This window comes from Gaeumannomyces tritici (genome assembly GCF_000145635.1).
Source record: "Gaeumannomyces tritici R3-111a-1 unplaced genomic scaffold supercont2.3, whole genome shotgun sequence".
NCBI classification, from domain to species: Eukaryota; Fungi; Ascomycota; class Sordariomycetes; order Magnaporthales; family Magnaporthaceae; genus Gaeumannomyces; species Gaeumannomyces tritici.
The window spans coordinates 5,882,581-5,905,401 of NW_008804547.1; the positions used below are offsets into that span (position 1 = coordinate 5,882,581).

Below are 22,821 nucleotides of genomic sequence, written 5' to 3' on the forward strand. Positions count from 1 at the left end.
CATTGCTCCGCTCACACACATGGGTGTGCTATATTCCTTCTTCTTTTCTTCCAGTGGACGAGTCGGCCAACGAGGCTTTAGCATTGTGGAAATGTGAACAAAGCCACCGTCGGCATATTTCTTCCTTTTCGTTCTTCATTGGTGGCGCAGGGGCCTCATCAAAAATGCCCCAGCGAACCCATCCATCGTTCGCCATCAGACTCTCTCTCTCCGCGGTGGGGGAGTGGGTGACAAGGCTCTTTGTTATGCAGCACAAAAAAGAAGTCGCGATAGGCGGCGACTGAACGGAGTTCGCCTCAGGTCTGCATTTGAGGCTGGAAAAAAGAAAGGAAAAAAAAAGTCTCCGCCGAAGCAATGCTCGCGCAGTGGTGGACCCTCCAGCCTTAGCGTAGGTCTGAAACAGCAGACGAGCAGGGCTCGGCCTGACGCATGAATTCGCCCCCACCCCTGTCAGCTCCCCTCGACGACTCCTTGCACTCTCGTCCTCTCGTCCGCTCCATCCTCCCTCCCTGCCGGGCAACCAAGGAACCAAGCAACCAAGCAGGGCCAGTCGATGTTAGCCAGAAGGGCACACACGAGGCGTCAGGAGTGCTCTCTTTACAAAAAACCACAACATCAGACCGGCGAGGGACCTCGCGACCAGATGCGTTTGTCAGCCCGGCTGTCGTGTTGAAGCTCGGCCGATTCGGACAGATGGCGCACAAGTCAAGGTGATGAGCAGTCGCGCAGTCTGCCCTACTGTACGAACCTCGACTGCCCTTCCGCGTCGGTGCTTCGGACGGCACGAGAGGAACCGCAAGGAAGCAGCTCCAGCTCCAGCTCCAGAGTCGAGCCCAGCGGCTCCGTTGTGCATGATGGCCGACCAGGATGCACCCTTGCGCACGTTTCAATGCACGGCGCACAACTCGAGAGGCCGCTCCTCTCGTCTTGGCGACGACTCCTTTTTGTCACTCCCTCTTTTTTTTCGCGGGGTTTTGCTTTTTTTTTTCTCTCTTTTCGCGACGTTGCTTTTTTGAGTTTCTGTTACTTTTTCCTCTTTCGGGGTGGAGATTGCGTCCTTGCTCCCCTGTTCGGCCCATCCCCTTCGAGGAACGAACGAGGACGGTGGCTTCCACGGTACCGAAGCACGCGACGGCAACGTGACGTGTGATTCTAACGTCGACCGCGTTGAAACACGCCTGATTCCTGAAGCCTGCAGTACCGACTTGGGCTCGTCTGCAAGCGCGGCCCCAGATTAGCTCCCGCTCCGTTCGGCGCCCAGCGGCTCCGAGATAAAGAAAGAAGCTTCCATTCTCAACTTGCGGGACGGCAGAGAGGTCGACATCGCCATACCCCATCGTAACCTTTTTGGTGTCGCTCCATCCGTTTTTGGCCGACGTCGCACTCGCCAGCGGCTCGAAGCGCGCGAGGGAGAATAGAAGGCTCCACTGCATCGATCGCGGGCGGGCTGAGTGGGCCGGTGCCTGTTCTTGGTCTGAAACCCAACTTAATCCACGGCACTTTTTGAGCTGACAGCAGGGAAATATGTGGGGCAGGCCAGAAACAGATGAAAGGGGCCGCAAAAGTTGCATCCAAAAGGTCGAATCCCTAGCCCAATAGGGCAGCGCTGCTGTTGTTTCGCGACTGAGGGCCCTTGCAGACGTCACGACCAGACTCGTTGGCCGGGTGGGTTTGGTTTAGTCGGGACTAGAAGGTGGTTGAGAAACGAGCAGGAAACAAAATCTACAGCAGTACAGACCAGACGCCCAGACGCACAGAGCCATCACGCCAACCGACGCACGCTATCTCACGTCTTGGCGCGCTGGTGCGAGGCCGCTGCATCGGCTGCCGATTGGCAGCAGCGCCATCTGTCACCTGCATTGCAGGGGTTAATTATAGACCAACCAGGCCGTCCTCTCCGTCCTCTGCCGTCCTCTTGGGTTGGGCTACTGCACCTCGACGTAGCCCGTGCCAAAATTGCGGTCCATCATGGACTTGTCAAGGCCGCATTGCCGACGCAACACCACCTCTTGCTTTTTCGACCGCCAGTCCTCGCCACCGAATCTGGGCACACACCTCGAGCCGGGCGCCAACACCCACTTGCACTCCAGACCCCGGCCAGGGCTGGACGGGGGTCCCCCTGCCAGCCCCAAGGTACCTCCGGACACTAGGATGTCGCATCATGTTCGCTCGTACCTAGACCAAGAGCCTGGAAGAGCGGATGGACAGACAGACCACGCAAACACACACGATTGCCTGGTTGAGCGCGCAGTACCGACGCAGCGGGAGCGCGTCTGTTGGCGGACAAATGGGCGCTCCGGCCCCCGGGCGTTACGTGACGGATAGGCCATGGATGGGCAGGACAGTACTGCCATGATCCTCGCCGGGGTGCCATGGTGAACAACTGGGTTTCGAGACGGGCGGGGCTCTTTTATCGGTTACAAATGGAGCCTGCTGCCCAGCTGGCTCCCCACGTCTCGTAACCCGCCTGCCCTCACAGCCTCCCTGCGGCCCCGCACCGCACCCCTTCACACCCCCTAACGCTGTCGAGCGCTGGACGCCGCCCGTCCGAGCATGTGCGCACGTTGAGTCTGCTAGTAAAGGTATACCTACATCCCGCCGTGCCTGGTCCCGCGCGGCCTTCAGCCCTCCCACCGCCACCCATCATCCCCTTCGGCGGTTTGCTTCCATTCCTTTAAGCAACTGTCAAACAACTCTCTTTTCTCACACATCCTGGGGATGACACATTAGGGACACGGCATTATCCAACTTTTAGCCTGTGTTTCCGGATTTATCTTTTTGATACCGACATCAAAACAAAACATTTGCAGAAAAGAAACATCAACTAGACCAAAAAAACAACATTAGAGCTTGGCTTAGCCCGGCATGGAGGTCGTCATACCACCAAGAGATCATGGCGCGTCAACATATAGGTACGAGTGGGATGAAAACGGGGCAGTGACAAATATCTCGAGGTAAGCAGACGGCGCGAGCGAACCAGCGAGCGGCCGTCGAGCACAGAGACGTCGAGACTAACAGAAGTGGACTACCGTGAACAGGGTGGCATCAGAGGAGAGGACAGGAAGCAGCGGGCTCAGGAGTAGGGCCGGAAGCAGCAGCCAGAACAGCCACAAGAAGACTCACAACCATGGGAGGAGTAGAGGGGCCAGGCAGACGGTGCAGTGGCCGTTCCAGAGCAGCGCCACCATCACGACGACAAACATGACCGAGACGACGACGCCGATAAGCCCCGTCGTGCCCATGTCGGCCTTCCACGACTTGCGCCGGGCGACGTGGCAAATCCCGGGCAACCGCATCAGGGACAGCCAGTACACGGTGGACCCGACCATCGTGCCCGACTACGTCGCCAACTTCATCCGCGGCGAGACCCCCGAGACCCTGGCGCGCAAAAAGAACGACAGCCGCCTGGCGGAGCGCGACGTCGGTGTCGTGTCGGGCGCGGGCGCGGGCGACAACCGCAACCTGCGGTCAAGGGCGGCCGCCTTTGACGGTTTCCCGGACCTCGACGTCGGCGACGGCATGCACAGCTTCAACTCTAACTCGCGCCTGGTCGACGGCAGCGGCAACGGCGGACTCGAGGCCGGCACGGGCGGGTCGTCGAGGAGGCGGGGCGGCTGCCTGGGCAGGTTCACCAACGGCGGGTGGCGGTCGGGCGTCGAGCTGAACGCGCTGCTGGCGCTGCTCATCTTCGTCGTGGGGCTGGTGTGCCTGGTCTGGGCCGTGGCCTCGTCCAAGATGCTGTTGGGCGGCGGCGGCGACGCCACCGTCTTCGCGGGCTCGTGCGAGGCTGCGTCGCGCGTCAGCTGGGGCCTGCACGCCCTCGTCAACGTGCTCGGCCTGGCGGTCCTCGCGGGCGCCAACTACGTCTACCAGGTCCTGTCGAGCCCCGACCGGGCCGAGGTCGACGCCGCCCACGCCAAGACCAAGTGGCTGGACATTGGCATCCCGTCGCTGCGCAACCTCGCGCACATCTCGACGCTGCGTGTCCTTGTCGCCCTAGTCCTTGTCTTGACGGCCGTTCTGACGCAGATAATCTATAATGCCGTAATCTTCACCTCGCAGACGGGTGTCGGATACAACCTCGTCGTCGTCAGCCAGCCGTTCCTGAGCGGAGCCCAGTTCAGCAACGCCTCCTCCAACAACGACGGCGGCCTCAGCCGCGTCGAGATCTTGGCGCTCCAGGACCAGGCCAGCCGCAACCAGCTGGTCCGCATGTCGACGCCCGACTGCCTCGGTCGCTTCGCCGGGAGCCTCGAGCCCGAGTTCCGCGCCGTCGTCATGGTCACGGGCCAGGGGTCGGCTGACAGCTCGCTCGTCCAGACCAGGAGCCCGACGCCGGGCGGCAGCAACCCGGACGCGCGCAGCGTGTCCCCCAACGCCGCCGGCGACGTGCAGTTCTGCCTCGCGCAGCGCCGGGCCGCCGGCGAGCACGCGTGCAGGGTGGACCTAAACGGGTCCCTGCTGGGCGTCGTGGCGCTGCTCAACCTCATCACCGTCATCTTCACCGTGCTCGCCTTCCTCAAGACGGCCGACTTCCGGCCCCTGGCCACGCTCGGCGACGCCGTCTCGTCCTTCCTCCGCGACCCGGACGCCACGACGACCGACGCCTGCCTTATGACCAAGACGGACGTCTGGCAGCACCGCTGGGGGCTCCGCGAGGCAAAGTACTGGGTCCCCGCGACGCACTACTGGTTCCAGAGCGCCAGCCTCCCGCGCTGGGCCTTTGTCGCCGTCGTCTGGGCCGGCCTCGCGGGCGCCTCGGCGGCGGCGCTGGGCATCGGCCTGCGCAACGCGCCCGTCGAGTCGGCCCTGTCGACGCTCGGCAGCGCCGCCCCGACGGCCGTGTACGCGCTCCCGGCCTCGATCCCGGCCTCGGCGGCCGCGCTCGTGGCGGCGGTGCCGCAGCTGCTCCTGGGCGTGCTCTACCTCGCCGTCAACGCGCTCCTTACCACCATGTACCTGAGCCACGAGTCGTCGCTGCACGCGCTCGCCGAGCCGCGGCCCCTGCGCGTCTCGTCGGCGCCCCGCGGCGCCCAGACCACCAGCTTCTACCTGACGCTGCCGCGCCCGGCCTCGTGGGTGCTCGCCGCCCTGTTTGCCGGCATGGGCTTCGTGCTCAGCCAGAGCGTCTTTGTCGTGGCCGGCGCCACCGCCACGGGCGGCAACAACGCCAGCCTCCCCGACGTGGTGGCCCTGGGCTTCAGCGGCACGGGCCTCCTGGCCCTGCTCGCCGCGCTCGTGGTGCTGGCGGCCGGCGCCCTCGGGCTCGGCCTCCGCCGCGCCCCCGCGGCCGTCATGGTCAACGGGCAGGCGCTGGGCAACCCGCTGGTCCTGGACGCGGGCTCGTGCAGCGCCGTCGTGAGCGCGCGCTGCCAGCCGCTCCGCGACGTCGAGGGCGAGGCTGGTGGCGTCGGCGACGAGGACGCCGACCTCGACGAGCGCCCGCTCTGCTGGGGCGTCGTGCGCCAGACGGCCGGCATGGTCGTCAGCCACTGCACCTACTCGGCCCGCGGGGTCGAGAGGCTTGACATGTCGAGGGCCTACGCCTGAGTTCTTTCTTCTCTTGGTCTTGTTTTCTTTTTCTGCATTATACATCGCACAGCGCGCATACCTACCTGCTACATTCGACCTGATCCGGACTCGGGACTTTTATCCCCCGGCATCACATCTTGCCCATTCGTTTCTTACCTCTTCGCTTCTTGTCACTTCCTTTTTTTGAACACTTCACTTCTTACAACCCCCATATATATAACAACACAACCCTCCCCCACGGGGAGGCATTGTCTTATTTTTTAAAAAGCCCCGCACGAGATGCGAATCGGTGGGCGATCAACAACTTTTTTTAGGGTTGGCAGGTTCCGAAAGGCAAATTTTTTTATCTTTTGGAGGGGGTGCGGGAGTAAAACACCCCCCTTCTTCATGAAGGGATCTGATCTGGTGGTGGTTGGTTGGTTTGGTTTTCTTAGGACGGGGTTGGTGGCGGCGGCGGCGGCGGCGGATGATGTCGCGATTTCCTTGAGTCGTGGGAAATGGAAAGGAGAGAAGGCGAGAGCAAAAAGGCGTTGATTATACCCTGGATGGCGGACTTTCCTTGCTGCGAATCCTCCATGGAAATCTATTTTCCTTTTTTGTTCATTGTCTTTTTGGGCGGCCGTCTGTTGGCCTTCTTTTTGGGCGGCGGATCAGCTGAACAATTTCCAAACAATACAAAATCATCAACCATTCATTGACCCTTTCCTCAGTTTTTGCGGCGGAACCTAAACCCGCCATTCGTGCTCTCTCCATCAGCCCATTTTCATGCAGGCCGCCTCCCCATTTCTGGCCCCATGTGCGGGGGTGCCCTTTTGCGCGCCGTCCGGAGCTGGCCAAAGTGGGCTGATGTTGCTTTGATATGCGCCACCGCTGATTGGCCCGGACGATGCCCGGTCAGCCCAAAACGGCTGTTGCTCAGGTCCCCTGAACAACTCAGCCTGCATGCGGCCTGCTTAGGTTGGCGCGCCCTGCCTGGAAGCTAATGAAATGGCGGAGCTATGACCTGGGTTGGTTTTTATATGTAAGGCATGGTTGGTTACCCGTTGCTCCCACCCCCCAAAGTCATAGGTCTTGGATGCCTGTTTTCCTGGGTGGGTTTGTCTTTTTTTGTGTCATCTTTGGTATTTATTAATCTGCCGTAAGCCGCTTCTGCCACTTTCCCATTCTTGCGTCTTCCGCCTACCATTTTCCAGACACACAAGTGCCCAGCCAAAAACCAACCCACCGCCGCTTTCAACCTCGTACCTATATCAACGCCATCTTTCCTCCTTAAAAAAAAAGAAAACCAAAAACAAGCCACCATACCAATCATCCAACAAGAAGAAAGGAGAAAACCCACACACACACACACACACACACACGACAGCAACAATGTCTCCCTCCCATACCATGTCCGCCCACTGGGGCAAGCAGATCTACAGCTCGTGGCGCCAGAGTCGCCAGGGCAGCAGCAGCAGCAGCAACGCCGCCACCGGCCCATCCTCCTCCTCCTCCTCCTCCTCCTCGTCGGCGGCGGCCACGTCGCCCAGCCCGCTCCCGTCCCCGTCCGGCAGCGCCTACTTTGGCGAGAAGCGGTCCATGGACAGCGACCGCAGCACCGGCGCGGTGCCGCCGCGCCAGCCGTCGGGCGGCTGGTTCGGCCGCCGCTCATGATTACGAGTGCGTGTGTGTGTGCGCGGAGCCGAGTTTGGGAGGCTAGACTCCCTTGCTCGCCCCCTCGCACCCGGGAAGCCGGCTCGATGTGGCCCCCGCTAGAAAGGGAGGGTTGAACGAATCCACCGAGGTTGAGGAGACGAAACTCGTGTGTGCCCCTCCCGGACTTACACGCCCCTCCCGGACTTACACGCCACGCCCACCACCACCACCACCACCACCACCACCGACGCATGCCAGTCGGACATTGTGCATCTACCTGCCCGCCAAGACGTCCCAACAAGCGATCAAACAGATATCGCCAAACCGAAACGATCGAACCCCAGCATTCCCCCACGTCTTTCATCCCCCGTCGCGATAGCAGTTTAGGGAATAAGGGCACATGGTGTGTGTGTGCCACGGCTTCGCCGGGTTTCCTTCCTCGCTCATTATGCCGCCTTTGTTTACTCTCATCACGGTTTCTGGCGTTGGGGAATGGAAGGTTGCTCAACCGGCGTTTTCGTACTTGTCTTTTTTTTTTTTTTTATCAATCACTTTCTGTATTTGGGGGGAACACACTGCTTGCCATCATTGCCCCCTTCTCCGCTCTTTTGGCTTTCTCCTTCCCCTAATCATCCGTCCAACCCCGCCCTTGCCAAAACAATGATACCCCCCAAATTCCTTGTTATTTCCCGACCTTCTCCAAGTACAGAATAAATGACGAGATCCAAACCGAACCCACGCATAACATCCGTCCCATGTTGGTGATCGTCAGCTTCCAACCCGCACGCCTTCTGAGGCGGTTCGACCCTCCCCACTTTTACCCTCCCACCGCCAACGACATGGCGCCATCGCCGGGGCCTAATGATGCCAGGATCAGCGCCTATTGCACCACGGCCCTTTTTCCGGCAGTTTTGTCTACATGCGCTGGCAGCTGAACGTGGCAGCGTGGGTAGGGAGTAATAGAATATGAATTTGCTCAAAAGCTGCGTAAAGTACTCGGATTTTATGCCTAGTGCATAATATATGTTCCGTAGGGAATGTCAACAATCGATTCTAATCGCACCATTGGCTCTCCTTGCATTCCGACCAGACGAGCCATGGAACAAGAACAACCGGACAGCGAAAAGAGGCATCTACGCAACCCTTATCTCGGCCTCTTTCCATGTATCCTGCGCCAGTGTCTTGATCTTCGCTTGTAGGATTCTGCAACGCGAAACAGGAAAGAAGTGTAGGAAAAACACAACGCAATAACCACAAGACTTAGTATGAGTACACCCTTCTTGGTCTTTCCCTCCTCTTAGCACTACAGTGATGTCTAACCGATAACTATGTATATGGCGATGTATGGCATGTACCCCCAACCAAAAGCGACGAAGCGAACGTGGGGAGGAAACTGGGCATGTAACAAAACGTGAAGAGGATTAAACAGATAACCAAGGGCAACGCTTGAAAAGATAATCAAGAACAAAAAGGTGGAACCAAGGCAGGCAAGCCAAGGCTATAAAAAGACCACAGCTCTTCTCCCCCACCCCTTTATATGGCATCACGGCTGATATCACAACAAACACGGTGGCATCAAACCGGCCGAGGGCATCACTCACGAAGCCCCCGCAGCGGCCAGGACCGAGGCGGGCGGCGTGATGTCGTCGCCGCCGCTGTCTTCGGGCGACACGTCGTTGAAGTCGCTGCCCTGGATTCGACGTTTGGCCTGCTGCTTCTCCTCCTCCGTGATCTGCGTCTCGTCCTTGCGCATATCCGGAGTCCACTGCTCCTCGTTGATCGAGTGCCCGACGGACATACCAACACGGACCTAGTAGGTGATGCAAGGTCAGCAAAGCGAATCTGGGAAACGGTAAAGAGCACATGAGAGCAAGACTTACCAGCGTCTCAAGCGCGCCGATGGAGTTGTCGGTCAGGTCGTCGTCAAACTTCATCCTGCCCTCTTCAAACAGCAGCACAATGGTGCTGCCACCAAACTTGAAGTACCCCAGCTCTTCGGCCCTCTTGACCTGCTCACCCTCCTGGCGCGTGATGACGGTGCTGCCCACCATCATGGCCCCGACGCAGATGACCATGACGCGGCCGTGCTCAGGGCTGTCGATGGGCACCACCACACGCACGTTCTCGCCGTACACGTCGAGCGCCGACCGGATAGCCATGGGATTCACCGTGTAGTACTCGCCCGCGATCACCTTGGGCTTCAGCATCACACCGTCCACGGGCATGTGGAACCGATGGTAGTCCTGAGGCGCCAACCGGAAGATGCCCAGCGCGCCGCCGTTCTCGTAGCGCTTGGCGTCCTCCGGGTACGCGTCCCCGAGCAGGCGCTTGACCGAGAAGTCACGTCCCTTGACCCACACCTTGGTCGCCTGGTCGATCCGGTTGAAGACAACAGACCGGCAGTCGGCCGGCGACACGATGATGCGCGGGTTGTTGGGCGCCGAGCATGGCCGCGCGTCGGGCTTGAGCGCCCGGTAGAAGAATTCATTGAAGCTCTTGAACTCTTCAAGCGGCAGCAGCACCTCGGACATGTCGAGCTTGTGGAACTCAATGAACTTGGGTATCTCGGCCTTGGAGGCCGGATCGTCAAACTTCTTGCCCTGCTTGATGCTCAGGCTCTTGAGAAGCTTCCGGATCCGCCTGTTCTCCATGCTGTTGGACTTGAGCCCCTTGTACAGCAGCCGGATGCCCAGGCGCACGTACACGCTCATCTTCTCCTCATTGATCTGACCCGTGATGCGGTCCTGGACCAGGATGTTTGCAGAGTTCGCCCCAAGCTTATACCCGCCATACGAGATCTTGGTGATCACCTTGGAGTACCACTTGCGCTGTGCCTGGCTCGCAGTCACGAACCCGCCCATCATGAGGTTGTTGACCTGTCTCCAGTCCTGGCTTGCGCACGTCGCCATATGCGTTATGATGTCGGTGTCCTTGCGCTTGTCCAGCCTCGGTTGGTGGCAGATGGGGCATTCGCGGATCATCACCACGTGCTCCTCTCCACGGTCGTTGTCGCCCAGATCATCTCCACGCTCCAGCACGTCACCCTCCATCCCGGGCTCGCTTAGCTCCGGGATGCTGAGAGTGCTGTCTTCAGTCGCCTTTGAGGCATCGGCCGACTTGGAAGCGACCGTCACACTCGCCGTGCTGTCGGCAGACAGTGAGCTGCTACCAGCGGTCGAGTCCTCGGCGCCCTTTCCAGGGATAGAAAGCAGACCCTTGACCTTTTCGGCATCGGGGAGCGCGTTCTTGAGCTTATCGGCGATTGTGGCGTGGGCGGGCTTGGACCTGGCCGCTTCTAGTTGGTCCTCGAGACAGAGAACAGCCTCGTCCATGCTGAGGTCCCACTCCTCCTCTCCTTCGTTGTTGGTGGCCTTGTGAGGGAAGCGCTGGAAGAAGCTGTCGATGGTGGACTCCTTCAGAGTGGAGCCGAGCGTGTCCAGCATGGTCGTGAGCTCGACCTTGCTGATCTCACCGCTCTCATCGGCGTCGTACTGCTTCAGCATCGCCCGCCAAAACTGTTGCCGGAGGGCCGGGTACGGCATGTACTTGGCACGAATGTACAGGACCGGATTGTGCTTGTCCTCCCACTTCTCGAGATTCTTCATCTTGAGCGGCAGGTCAACCGCCGTAAAGAAAGCATCGTCGCTGCTGTCGGGATTGAGGTCGGAGCCGGGCGCTGCAGCAGCTCCGACAGGGTCCGAAGGCCCAAACAGACCAGGAGAAAGCTTGTTTGAGCTATCCACACCCGCCTGCGACGGGTTCGACGCCGGAATCGCCGCAGCCACCGGCGCAGCGGCGACGGCCGCCGCCAGGGTCACACCCGAAGTTGCCGACGGATTCTTGCTCAAGGATGGCCGGCCAAACTTGGACAGCGACGAGGCCGAAGCGGACCGGGATATTCCCAGTCTTGCAAATCGAGAGCGCTTCTCGGGCGTTGTGAACTCTGGGGGGTCCTGAAGGTCGTACAGGCCCGTCTCCGGGTGTGCCTTGGGGGCCTTGTCGATGATCTCCTTGATAGGCAGCGTCGTCGAGGCGATGAAGTCGTTGTTCGAGTACTTGTCACGGTCGATGACGGTAAAGGAAAACGAGTACTGCTGCTCGTGCCCGAGGACCTGGAAGATCATCTTCTCGTTGAAGGTCGGGTTCAGGTTGTGGCGGATAGTGCGGGTGCGGTATGTCTTCTTGCCCAGCGAGGCGACGACGAAGGGATCCATGTCAAAGCTCGTCTTTGTAAAGTTGGACTCGGGTGGCAGGTCCGTGATGCTACGGATCTCGAGGAAGATGATTCCGACAACGTCACTGCTGCCGTTGTTGAATTCGTAGAGGTGGTCACGCTTCTTGCGCTTGAGCCCCTTGATCCGGAGCCTCCGTTTCCTCTTCTCGATCGTATCAGGCTGGTTCGGGTCCTCGGCTTCCTCGGGCTCGTCGGGGGTCTCGTCGTCGTAAACATCGTAATCGTCGTCGTCGTCGTTGGATTCCGCCTGTCGCCTGTTGAGTGGTGGCGTTGGGGAGATTCCGACGCGCTTAGGGCCCTTGACAGGTGCCAGGATAGGAGTCAGGGTGGGCGTGGGGTTCTTGGAGGACGGTTCCGTGTCCGAGGCTGACTTGATGATGACGGAGAGCTTCTCGTAGATTTCGCGGTGGGCAGCCTCGCGGTTGGAAGAATCAAAAATAGTGAACTGCAGCAGCACCTCGCCCGAGACCACACTCGTCTTCTTGCCAGGGCGCTTGCTCTTAAGGGGGAACCACATGGGAGACTGTTCCACCCTCTCGTTTGCAAAGATCTCCTCAAGTGCAAGATCGAACTCGCCCATGTAATCCTTGCCAAAACGGTCTTTGTCCCAGGCGCACACATCAAGAAGCAGGTTCTGGACGCCGTTGATGGGGAATTCGCATTGCTCGTTCCATTCCGGATTCAGCGTCTTGGAGACCGAGTGGGTGACATGCTTGGCGTCGCCGCAGGACAAGACAAGGTACTGTGAAAGAGCGCGGGTGGTCCTCGTCAGCACTGTGTTTTGGAGATCTGTCATGCTGGAAAGGCAGACAGCTGCTCTCTCGATGGAGGGCATTTTGCAATCGACTTACGGGATCAGAGGTTCCATTTCTGTCCTTTGCAGCCAGATTCCGAGCCTGATAGAAGGATGCGCCCTGTTAGCAGCGTGCCTGACGCGAAATGGCAATTTTTCTCCCCATCGCATGTTTGTTTTGTGTCCCCCTCTTGCCTCTGAGGTTTCCTGCAGCACCGGTCGCTTACCCTCATGATGACAATGTTCAGTATCAAGCCCGTCTCCCGTCGCCCCTCGGGGCTTGCTGAGTCGCCCTTGTTCCGCATTGGACTGACGCTTCGACTATTGGCGGCAGAATTGACGTTTGAGAGCGAGGATGCCGACTTGAGTCGGCTGGGGATTATGCGGACCATCTTTCTTAGGGCGGCGGGCGGCGGGCGGGCTAGAGATCTGAAATAGGGAGGTTCGACGGGTGGGGATGGCGCGCTGCAGCGGTTGCACCGTCACTGGCCCGCCGCAGCAGTGTAGCTGTAATGCAAGGGCGCGGGGAAGGTTGGCGCCAGGCGCGCTGGAGGACAATGGAATGCGGAGTGGGATGGGTAGGTGGTGGGCGTAGGTGGCGTGGCGTGGCGAGGCGATGCGTGCAAATCGCAGCAGCCCGTCCAAAAGTACAAGCGAACCGCCTCGGGCAGTGTTGCTTGCCTTGGTGGGCGTCTCGATGTCCAATTGCAGGCGCGGCTGCAGATCTTGGCTGCCTGGGGCTACAGCGTCTTGGAGTGCGAAGGAGTCGGAGTTTGGCCGCCTCTGCTGGCGGGGAGTGGGTAAGATGGAGAGGACGTCATCAAATCGAGGGAGGGTCTGCAAGCCGAGAGATGGAGCTGAGAAGCTGCTTTTAGGTCTGGACGACAGCCAAGCAACCAGCTTTGTTGTTTAGATGCGGCGGTCTGCTGGAGGTGACAGGTGCCCAGTCAGGCACTTAGTTAGGGAAAGTCGTGGCCGTAATGATATTTGTTTTTCTTTAGTGCTGCTTTGCAGGAACATCGGTCGGTCGCATGAATGTGCGCTTGGTAGCTTGCCAAATATAACAGTCGCGCCCAGAGTTTGTGAGGTGACGGCCGACAAGGTGGTTATACCTCCAGCTCTGTACTGCTGGTCGGCTGGTGGGGGAGAGCACATGTACATGTACAGGTACAGGTACCAGCAACTGCAAGCTGCGGCCACAGCTGGAAGCAAGGGTTGGGCTGTGGGGAAAAAGGGGAGCCGCCCCGTCCAGTGTCAAGTCCCTTTCAGGACGCTGCGCTGGAAGCTGCGTGTTGGACCCGCCCAAACTGAGGGATGACGAACGCACGACTTAATCAAGCGTCCAAGGTTCGTAAGAGGCGCGATGAAACTCGGGCTCGACGTCGAGCCCGGACGGGGAAAGTCCTTGAAAACGAGGTGAAGACGGAGCCGAGAGGTCGGGTTGGGGATACTAGCAGCCACCCAGCCCTCAAGCTTCCTTCGTTCTATTCCTTCGGCACGGTTACGGTTTAGGGGCCTGCTGGTCTGACCGGCTGGGCCGCCCGCAGGGGGGCGCGGGGACCAGCCGCGAAATTGAGACACCGCCATCGAGCAAATAAATGGGCGAGCAGGTGAGGTGCATGGATGGCATGGAGTGAGTTTGCGCCAGGACGTATGCGGCACGCACAGGAGAATGGTTCGTGTTGGAGCGTCCCGATTCCCCAGCAATCAAGGGGCTGGTAAAAAGTCTGTCAGTCGGTATGGCTGTCCGCATTGGTCTGCATGCTTTCATCTCTTCATCTCCCTGCTTGCCACATCCTGGCCGTCACTGCCGGGCTGGGGAGCTGAGGCCGTTGGCTTGGAGAAGAAGAAAAAAAAAGCCGCGACGTGCTTACGCGGAAACGCAGTGGCTGGCGGCGCCCCAGTAAAATCTCCCCCTCTCGAGGTTGATCGTGGACCCTCCAACCTGGACGACAGCGTAGACAGATCAGACAACGAGATTCCGATCGGTGCTGTGAAATCACGCCGAATCCGTACGCGGTCGGGTACTAAACCTGGCCCGAAGCTCGAGCAACTGTCGCAAACCGTGATATCGACAACGTCGCACGCGCACCGCACCACCTGTGCGGGAATTTAGGGGGTGTGTGTTGTCGACGCTACAACGCAACCTACCGCGCCAAACAGCGGCTGGCTTGGATTCGGCTGTGTCGAGGCTTGGGGTACATCAGGTATCACCCACCTCAGGCAGGCAGGGTACATGTACCTGTCTGTGCAGGTACCGACCACCCGGCTCCAAGCAGAGGGGCCCTGCTGAGCCCATCGCTCCATCTCACCAGCCAAGGCTCCATGCTTTTGGGCAGTCTGGCCATTGGGCCCACCAGCTTTTTTTGTGTGTTTTTAAAATAACACCCAGGACGCGGCGCAGGGGGGCAGTCATGTTTCCACCACCACCGACCACGGTGACGGCGCCCACATCATGTCTGGCAATTGTTGGATGTTTTTCTATGTTTATCCATCATGTACCGTATGAGGTACATATTTTACATACTTGTGTCTAGTTTGTCATCCAGTCGTTTTCATCGCAATATATGTTCGTCGACAGCTGTCAGCCTCGTGTCTCCCCATCTTCGCTCCCTGGCCCCTGAAGCCCCCCGAGGGTTCATCCCTCAGGCCGCCAGCCGCATTGCCGCGAGGCAGTCCTTGAGTCCGCGGGTTCCGCAGGCAACTTGACGCCTACATACCTACCACCTACCACGCCGTACAGTACACACCCTCGGCAGCCCGCGTCACTCTCATGCCGATCGCGCCTCGTTGTAGACAAGCCCATGGTGTGAGGTCTGGCAGGCTCCCGACCTTTCCCTAGGTGCATCCGAACCACGTAGTGCCTGTGCAGATGTTTCCCTCCTGCCTGCGTGATGCGTCGCGAGCCCAGGCCGGGCGGGGGAACCGATGCAAGGCTGTCCCCGTCTGTGCCGAAAGCCCGCGCGCGGGGGAGGACTCCCCCTCCCTGCTAGCCACCTCAGCGTCGCCAACCCGGTTCTGTATTGACTCGCTTGCTCAACCAAATGTGGAACGTGGCCTCCTGCTCCGGCCTGGTTTTGGACTCGCGAAGCAAGGAAAAGCATATGCAAACATACGCGGCAGTGGAGCAGGTTCGCTGGAGCAACCCATGTCATGGCAATGGACCGTTCGAGCCTCTGCCCACCAACTAGGGGGGGTTCTCCAACCCAAACTGGAGGGCGTTCACAACGAGATAAAAACAACAGGAGATGAGAAACAAAGAAAATCCCGCGCACACACCTACACGCCGTCTGGTGGGCGCTAGGGCTGAATAATCCTCCCCCCGATCCGACTCCATGCGTCGTTGCCTTGCGTTGCAGATGCGGGCGAACCATGTTATAAACGTGCACCCCAAAGAGGGAAACCTCTGCGCGAACTCGACGCCAGCGTCGCACTACTGCGCTTACATCACGCTGCCGACTCTGTCCTTTGGTGAACAGATGACTTCATGCAATGCCCCCAATTGGTTCGGCATGCAACATTGAAAGAAACCATGAGGCAGCAAAACGCGTGGACACCCATCTCGATCGACTGTCGTCCATATATGGAAATGGGGCACGAGCCTTTCTGCGCCGGCTCGCCGGGTTTGGCCCAGTAAGTCCCGAGCGCTGACGGCTTTGGTTTTTTTTTTTCTCATTCAACCACACCACGCGGGTTGTAGCACCGAACGACCCGCAATGTTTCTGTCCTTTTGACTGAACCCGAGTCCCGTGGTCTTTTTTTTTCTTTCTTTCTTACTCTCACGACTAGTTCGTGTGGCGATTGGCCCAAGCACTTGCCAGTCGGCCCTGCAACACCACAACTCCCGCCAAGCCAGGGCTGTGAATGATAATGTGTGCCCGGTATGCCATTACAGACCGAAGTTTGGCCACGACCTCTGCTTGATCTATTCTTGGGGTTGTCTGTCAACAGATACGTACACTATACAACATGATAATGCCGACCCAAACCAACCTAATCGGCTGTCTCGGAGCCGGACCACGTAGCCTCAATTCTGGGTAGCAGGTGGACTGGGAGGCGTGGCTGTGACCATTATCATATCTATGGCTTGAAAAGCCCAGATCATGTGTTGATATAGCCGAAGGAAAAGAAACTACACACCAGATGTCACCGACAACCTAAGAACATTGACCCAGGAGAAGAAACCCAGTGGAAAATTCACAGTCACAGCAAAAACTCTAGAGTCAGAATCATCTCATGATACTACAGAAGGCTAGGCCAATGTCCATAAGACGTCACCCCGAGTCCAGCCATACCCATGCCGAGTCGCCTTCCATCAAGCAAAAACATCATGCCCAACCGGACAGGAACCAATGTCGGTACGTCATGAGATAGATTCCATTCGCCCTTCCCATCATGCCTGCCTCCACCGATCCATCATGTACGGCGCTTCCTGCGCTCTCCCCTCCCCTATAGAACTCCTATTAGATGGCGAGAATACAATAAGTAGTAGTTTCTCGTCCGAGGCAGACCCGTCCTGACTGCCTTGAATTTTGAGGTGAAAAGTCACTGGGCCATGAAAGGAGGCTCATGCAGAATGTCCTAGCCCAACAAAAAGAAAATGTACAGAAGTCGACCCTCGTGTTGATGAGTGCCATGTCGTCGTGCGTCATTGTGGGCATAGGTCGGTGGTACTCGTACAGGTGCCGTCGAGGACAACGAGGCAACCGCCGAACTGGTCGATTACGCCGGCTTGTCGAGCCGTCTATTCACATCGCCACTGCCTATCCTTGGCAGCAGGCGAGAGTTACTCACTCACACCCAGGCGATTTAGGCCTTGCGGGAGCGGGGAGTAGAGCCGTTGGTCTTGGCGCCCGTGGAGACACCGTTCGACTTGACCGGGGTGGCCACGCCGTTGGCGGCGCTGTCGCCGTGGAGCAGGTCCGGAAGGGGAGCCTGGCTCATGCGGCGCAGAGACTTGCGAGCAGTTGGGCGCTTGCTGTCCTTCTTGTACGTGGCAAGGTAGAAAGAGATGAAGAGGACCAGGTACGACGAGATGCTGGCAATGCCTGCGAAGGCCGCAAACTCTTCTCCGGCGCACTTGCCATGGTTGGGCATCCAGGGCCAGTAGCTCGAGGTGAAGTAAGTGTACGAAGCGTAGTAGATGAAGCCTGGGTGTGGAGACACGAACGAGTTAGCATGTGCCTTCTTTCACCGCGGTCTGGGTGGGTCAGCTCGGCACCCCCTTTCCTGGCCCTTGGTCGCATTCAGACACGACGGGACGGCTTCCAGAAATGATCCCCACACAGAGGACCCATTCTTAACACCCAAGGTGGAAAAAACATACCGAGGTCGACGACGAACTGGGCGATTTGCAGGCGCGTAATGTACTCCTTCCACCAGATCTTGACGCCACGAGCACTCTGGAAGTAGTACCAGTACATGACGACATGGACCGTCAGGTTGAGGGTGATGACGGTCCACTGAACGGCGGTCGAGCCAATCAGCTGGGTGTAGCACAGGAAGGCGGTAGCACCGTGGTGGTAGCAGTGGAGGAAGGCTGGAGGAGTGTAGACATGTAATTAGCATGGAAGCGCGTGGTGGGTCGCTGACACTCATGTAGGCTTGAACCCGGGGGAAACATACTCAACGGCTTCTTCTTCAGGAACAGGAACACGGTGTCAAGCAGCTCGAGGTACTTGGTTAGGTAGTTCAGCTGTACACACACGGTAAATGTCAGCACCACAGGTCACTTGGATAGTGCTGCCACGATAGGTTCTGGATGGACAAGCGGCCACGTACGTAGTACAGCACAACGAGGGGCTGGGTCCAGCCACCCTCCATGTCGCAGACGGCAAAGAAGAGGCCGCGCCTGGCGACGGTGGGCAGGAGCTGCTCGATGAAAAGAGCCAGGAGGATGGCGCTGATGGCGGTGAGGTAAAAGTTGTGAATCAAGAACAGGGTCCGCAGCTTGAAGGGCTCGCGGTTGCGCATCAGCTCGCGGCCACCGAAGATGATGATGTAGTAGATGACGATGAATATGCCCGTATCCTTGAGTGTCGACATGGGCGTCTTCCCGATCTCAAACCTGAAGTCGTCGGCCGGGTAGCCGGCGACGACCCCAAAGGCCTTGTTGAAGATTGGCCATAGCTTCACGCCGAAGGGGGCATCGAGCGTCGGCATGGGGATCTGCTCCAGGATGGAGGCAGGCGCCGAGGTCGCCATTGTGGACAGGTTTCCGTCCTGAACTGCGCGACCGCGGATCGAGGTGGATTCGAAGAGTGTTACAACTCTGCGTGACGAGATCCGAAACCTGTTAGCCAACGTGTCTACTGTGAGGATACTGACCGACTGGCCTGGCAGGCAGTGGGCGGGATTGCGCAGATGCCTTGACGCTTCGCCTGCTCTGGCGCCTCGTGTCCATACGTACAGAGTAGGAAAAGGACGCAGCCGGGAGGGCCGGTAGACTCGAGATCGGGGAGGGGGCAGGTCCCGGTTCGAGGGGCGGTCAAAACACGAGTGGACTCGATGCGAAAAGGGAAAGGAAAGGTGGTCTGAAGGAGTGACGAGAAGAAGCGCAAAGGCGTGAATTAAAAAGAAGAAAAAAACGATCTAGTCTGCCTCGTGGAGCATCGAAGAGCACAGCAGCTGGCAGCAAGGTCGGAACCAGCGGGATAAGGGGAAGGAAGAGAGGGCGGGATGTCGAGATGATGGCAAAATATTTTCCATCCTTTGCCCAAAACAATGGATGGACTTGTTCGTCAGCGAAAAGGAGGTGGAGGGTGGATGCGCTTGCATGTGGGTGTGGCTCCCCGACTGTCCAATGAGGGTTGGCCCGCGCGACGGCCAACAATGACCCAGCAAAAAGGCGACGTCGACCCGCAGCCAACTCTCATTTCCCTTCCCCCATGCGCCATCGCAAAGTGGCAGGCAGGAGAACCCCCCACAGAATTGGCCGACCAAGCCGATGTGTTGGGACCGCGGCCCAATCACGCCAACGACGGGCGGTGCCTGACACGGCCTGGGTAATGCAGGGGCTGCATTGGGCTAGTGTGCCGCGTTCACGTGATGGCGCCGCCTGTCTCTGGCAATGTGTCCAGTGTTCCATCCCCATCGTCATTTCTGCAATCTCAACCGTGGAGCCGGGACGGGCCTGGGGAGCTGGCGTGCCTGCTAGTGGCTTCTTCCCAACGCGAGCAACGCGAGGGAGAGGCCTGTTTGTGATGGCGGTCCCAATTGACCACACAATGCAATCTAAGAATCTGGCGGGCGAATGCCTGTCCCCCTTGTCCTCTCCCCGCATTAGGCACTCGATAGAGTTATCATGGCCTCTATCTTGCAAGAAATCGTCATCGACTTGGACTCGCGGTTAGAGGCCTTTGCCTGACAACCCGCAGCCTGCCATTGGCCATGGACCCCAGTAGTGGAGCCCCTCCAATAAGGGCGGTGGGCGCCTGAGGCCACCAAAGCGTGCGGCTTCGGAAATGCTCGCCCAGCGGTAATGGAGCTAAACACCAACGAAAAAGTGAGCCGAAAGATCGTTCGATACCCACAAGCCCAAACAGCTGTCAAATCAAGTAGCCGCCCGCCCCCCAGTCCCTCTTCTCGCTGCAGCCACCAGCTGCAATCGCGACAAGGACCCAAGCCTTCTCTCAACCAGATCGATTTTTGCCGCACCCACCCGGACGGGCTTCAATTGGGCTTTGGAGCTTGCCTTCCCCTCCATAGTTTTCATATTTGGTTTTTTTCCCCTCCTCGAGAAACCACGCCTGTACACGTCATGTCGGCGTCCATCCTCCGAGTCGCCGCCCGCGGCACCCTGCTCCGGTCCAGCATCGCCCGCCCGGCTGTCGCCCAGCCCATCGCCGCCCGCACCCGATACGTCGTCGCCGCCCCGAGCTTCAGCACCTCGGCCCGCCTGCGCTCCGCCGACACCCACGGCGAGGAGACCTTTGAGGAGTTTACCGCCAGGTATGGAGCTAGCCATGCATGATGATGGGCTACATGCGGTCTACCTTGGAGCCGTAGCCTGCCCGAGAGACGTCTCGGCGTCACTCGCCACTGGGCGTCAGTTGTGGGACGGCATATCGGCCTCAGAGTCCCACGGAAACTAGGGCTAGATGGAGTTGGGGGTCGTGTCAAGACTCAATTTCTGACACTGGTGTTCTGGACAGATACGAGAAGGAGTTCGAGGGTGTGCAGGATGTTTTCGAGCTTCAGGTGAGCTTCCTTTGGCTTTGGAGAGCATCGGATGTTGCTCGGTGTTGGTTCTCGGGCCAAGGGAGAAACCAATGGACTGACCCTGGGCACCCGCATCGCAGCGCAACCTGAACAACGTCTTTGCCTACGATCTTGTCCCATCTCCTTCTGTCCTGGTCTCTGCCCTGAAGGCCGCCCGGAGAGTCAACGACTTCCCCACAGCTGTCCGCGTTTTTGAGGGTGAGTTGGAATCAAGGCGCAAGCTAGGAGCGAGGCATATTCTGGTTGCTAACCACTCTTTGCGCGCCCAGGCATCAAGGCCAAGGTTGAGAACGAGGGCCAGTACAAGCAGTACCTGGAGGAGCTGAAGCCCCTGAGGGAGGAGCTGGGCATCTCGCTGAAGGAGGACCTGTACCCCGCTACCGAGGAGTCGCACTAAGCGATATAATCCCAATCAACACTTTTGGAAATACGAACCGGGCGATAATGGTGGGCAAAAGCGAAAATTCCAAGTCGGCGAGATCGGAGACCGGGGGTCGAGGAAGGAGCTCTGTTGGGGGTCAGGGGCCCCAGAGACAGCGGGAGGGGAGGGTAGGGCCTAAGCGGCCCCAACCGGCCACGGGCCGTAGAGCGTCCTTGCGGTCGGCGGCTAGATCAGATCTTGCGTCATATCCGAGAGATTCTGTTTGGCAGCGGTCGGCTCCCCCTTGTACAAGTTTACTAGACATATATGTTTCTTTTCCTCTTTGCCCCTGCCTATGGCACATCGCCCCGTGGCTCACATGCCCTCCCTGGGCGCCCAGGCTAGACCTAGACACTGAAAGCAGCCTGGCACTAGTAGCCAGCCCTGTCTTTCCCCTGTTCTCATCTTGGGCACTCTGGCCATGCTCGACTAGGCGCTTGGTGCGGACCCGGTACAGCGTAACGCGTATATACTGCAATTACGAGATTGCACATGACGTGTGACGAGCAACTCGTGCCTTAGCCAAAACGAGCACAGTTCTTGGAGAACACAACACTAGCGCGCGTATGTACGGCGGGGTGGTTTTCGGCTCGATCCGCTAGCCAGAACGTGCTTTTGCTGAACGGATCCGGACTGGCTGGCGCTGGGAGGAATCGTGGTCTGGGGGGTTCTCAGAACGGGTTTGTGCGCGAGGTGATAGATTCTGACAACGACCGGCGAGGGTACGCACGACTTAAAATTGAGATGCTCGCAACATAAAAGGAGCCAAGGGGTCATCCTTCGAGGTCGGTCAACAACCGGCACCTCATTACCGCACATCACTGAGCCGGTATTGGCTTTGTTATTTCATAGAAAGGAACGGCATCAACATCACATTTCTTTTATTACGTGCGTCTCTCCTTCCCTCTTCAAGCCCTGGCCTTGGGCGTCTCCTTGACCTTAATAGCGGGCAGGGGGAATGGGGCGCTCAGGCCGCCCTTCACAGTGGCCCAGGGCCCCAGCTCCGTGTGCGTCTGGTCCCAGGCCAGGACGCCGACCCAGGGCTGGACGTTGTAGTGCAGGCGCAGGCGGACGTCGGCCGCGCTCGCGATCTTGCCCGACGGGTGGGTGATTTGGTACTTTGGCCTCTGGTTCTTGAGCTTGAGGATGCCGCTGTATTTAGAAGAAGAGTTAGTTATTATTTTATTATATATATATATTTTTACCCACAAGGGAACAGGGAAGAAGGATCCCTCCATACCGGCTCGGGTCAATGCTCTTGCCCTTGGCGCTCTTGATCAGCTTCTTGAGTGTGGCGGGCCCCAGGTTGGACAGGTGGTCGGCCGAGGGCGACGTGATGATGGTGTCCCAGATGACGGCCTGGTTGGTCGCGTTTGCGTTTGCGTTTGCGTTTGCGGCCTCGGCGGCGGCAGGCCACTCGGCCGTGACGTAGACAAAGACCTGTTTGGTGTTCCACGTAAAGAGCGACGACAGGTCGGCGTCCATGCTGAACTTGATGATGGCGTACTCCTCCTTCTTGGTCGAGTAGTAGTGCGGCCGCCCGCGCACCACCTGCACGTTTGTCGCCTTGAGGAGGCTGCCGCTCGGGTCCCGCGCCGAGAGCACGTCCGTGGCCGCGATGAGCATGCCGACGACGAAGGCGACCGTCGTGAAGAACCCGAAGGTGTTTTGTATCCTCACGAGCGAGTTGTACATCTTGGCGGCGCCCTGGGGGGCTTGGCGGGGGTCCCTTTTCTCTGTTGCTTCGGTCCTGTGGTCGCGCCGGGCGAGGGGGCGGCGTGGATGTGTCTTGGAGGGGGGGAGAGTAGCTGGAGCGCTCGGCTGTTCGTTCTCGCCGTTGGTCGTGATCCGAGGCTCCGGTGTTCAGCGTGGGGGGAGCAGCTTTGGCGAGGATACGTCGCGCCAGGGGGAAAGCTTCTGGATTGATGATGCGCGACCCTGCTGAGGCCACGTTTGGTGGGACCTGCCGTCTCTGGGCCCCACTCA

At 58.8% G+C, this 22,821-nt stretch overlaps 8 protein-coding genes across 8 annotated transcripts; 3 read left to right on the top strand and 5 right to left on the bottom strand.

Annotated features, from left to right (window-relative positions):
* Positions 1-1,493: 1,493 nt before the first annotated feature.
* On the bottom strand, positions 1,494-2,538 carry GGTG_07085 (hypothetical protein). Its single transcript, XM_009224909.1, has 3 exons — positions 2,230-2,538; positions 1,756-1,847; positions 1,494-1,686 (listed from the first exon to the last, which is right to left on the bottom strand). Exons 1-3 carry the CDS (start codon positions 2,372-2,374, stop codon positions 1,588-1,590), a joined length of 336 nt encoding a protein of 111 aa, XP_009223173.1. The 5' UTR covers positions 2,375-2,538; the 3' UTR covers positions 1,494-1,587.
* A 109-nt stretch (positions 2,539-2,647) lies between these two features.
* GGTG_07086 (hypothetical protein) lies at positions 2,648-6,222 on the top strand. The gene is made up of 2 exons (XM_009224910.1): positions 2,648-2,954; positions 3,039-6,222. Exons 1-2 carry the CDS (start codon positions 2,866-2,868, stop codon positions 5,548-5,550), a joined length of 2,601 nt encoding a protein of 866 aa, XP_009223174.1. The 5' UTR covers positions 2,648-2,865; the 3' UTR covers positions 5,551-6,222.
* A 681-nt stretch (positions 6,223-6,903) lies between these two features.
* On the top strand, positions 6,904-7,185 carry GGTG_07087 (hypothetical protein; the record flags this gene model as incomplete). Its single annotated transcript, XM_009224911.1, has 1 exon — positions 6,904-7,185. One exon carries the CDS (start codon positions 6,904-6,906, stop codon positions 7,183-7,185), a length of 282 nt encoding a protein of 93 aa, XP_009223175.1.
* A 1,579-nt stretch (positions 7,186-8,764) lies between these two features.
* On the bottom strand, positions 8,765-12,586 carry GGTG_07088 (phosphatidylserine decarboxylase; the record flags this gene model as incomplete). Its single annotated transcript, XM_009224912.1, has 4 exons — positions 8,765-8,977; positions 9,048-12,143; positions 12,253-12,297; positions 12,422-12,586. 4 exons carry the CDS (start codon positions 12,584-12,586, stop codon positions 8,765-8,767), a joined length of 3,519 nt encoding a protein of 1,172 aa, XP_009223176.1.
* A 683-nt stretch (positions 12,587-13,269) lies between these two features.
* On the bottom strand, positions 13,270-15,000 carry GGTG_07089 (hypothetical protein; the record flags this gene model as incomplete). Its single annotated transcript, XM_009224913.1, has 3 exons — positions 13,270-14,139; positions 14,507-14,675; positions 14,919-15,000. 3 exons carry the CDS (start codon positions 14,998-15,000, stop codon positions 13,962-13,964), a joined length of 429 nt encoding a protein of 142 aa, XP_009223177.1. The 3' UTR covers positions 13,270-13,961.
* Positions 15,001-16,414: 1,414 nt separating this feature from the next.
* Positions 16,415-18,928, bottom strand: GGTG_07090 (fatty acid elongase). Its single transcript, XM_009224914.1, has 5 exons — positions 18,604-18,928; positions 17,976-18,465; positions 17,820-17,889; positions 17,521-17,733; positions 16,415-17,344 (listed from the first exon to the last, which is right to left on the bottom strand). Exons 2-5 carry the CDS (start codon positions 18,396-18,398, stop codon positions 17,004-17,006), a joined length of 1,047 nt encoding a protein of 348 aa, XP_009223178.1. The 5' UTR covers positions 18,399-18,465; positions 18,604-18,928; the 3' UTR covers positions 16,415-17,003.
* A 797-nt stretch (positions 18,929-19,725) lies between these two features.
* Positions 19,726-21,218, top strand: GGTG_07091 (cytochrome c oxidase polypeptide VI,variant2). Its single transcript, XM_009224915.1, has 4 exons — positions 19,726-20,144; positions 20,348-20,393; positions 20,495-20,612; positions 20,684-21,218. Exons 1-4 carry the CDS (start codon positions 19,954-19,956, stop codon positions 20,809-20,811), a joined length of 483 nt encoding a protein of 160 aa, XP_009223179.1. The 5' UTR covers positions 19,726-19,953; the 3' UTR covers positions 20,812-21,218.
* Positions 21,219-21,694: 476 nt separating this feature from the next.
* GGTG_07092 (hypothetical protein) lies at positions 21,695-22,820 on the bottom strand. The gene is made up of 2 exons (XM_009224916.1): positions 22,076-22,820; positions 21,695-21,987 (listed from the first exon to the last, which is right to left on the bottom strand). The coding sequence occupies exons 1-2, from the start codon at positions 22,528-22,530 to the stop codon at positions 21,744-21,746; spliced, it is 699 nt and encodes a 232-aa protein (XP_009223180.1). The 5' UTR covers positions 22,531-22,820; the 3' UTR covers positions 21,695-21,743.
* Between the last annotated feature and the right edge of the window lies 1 nt (position 22,821).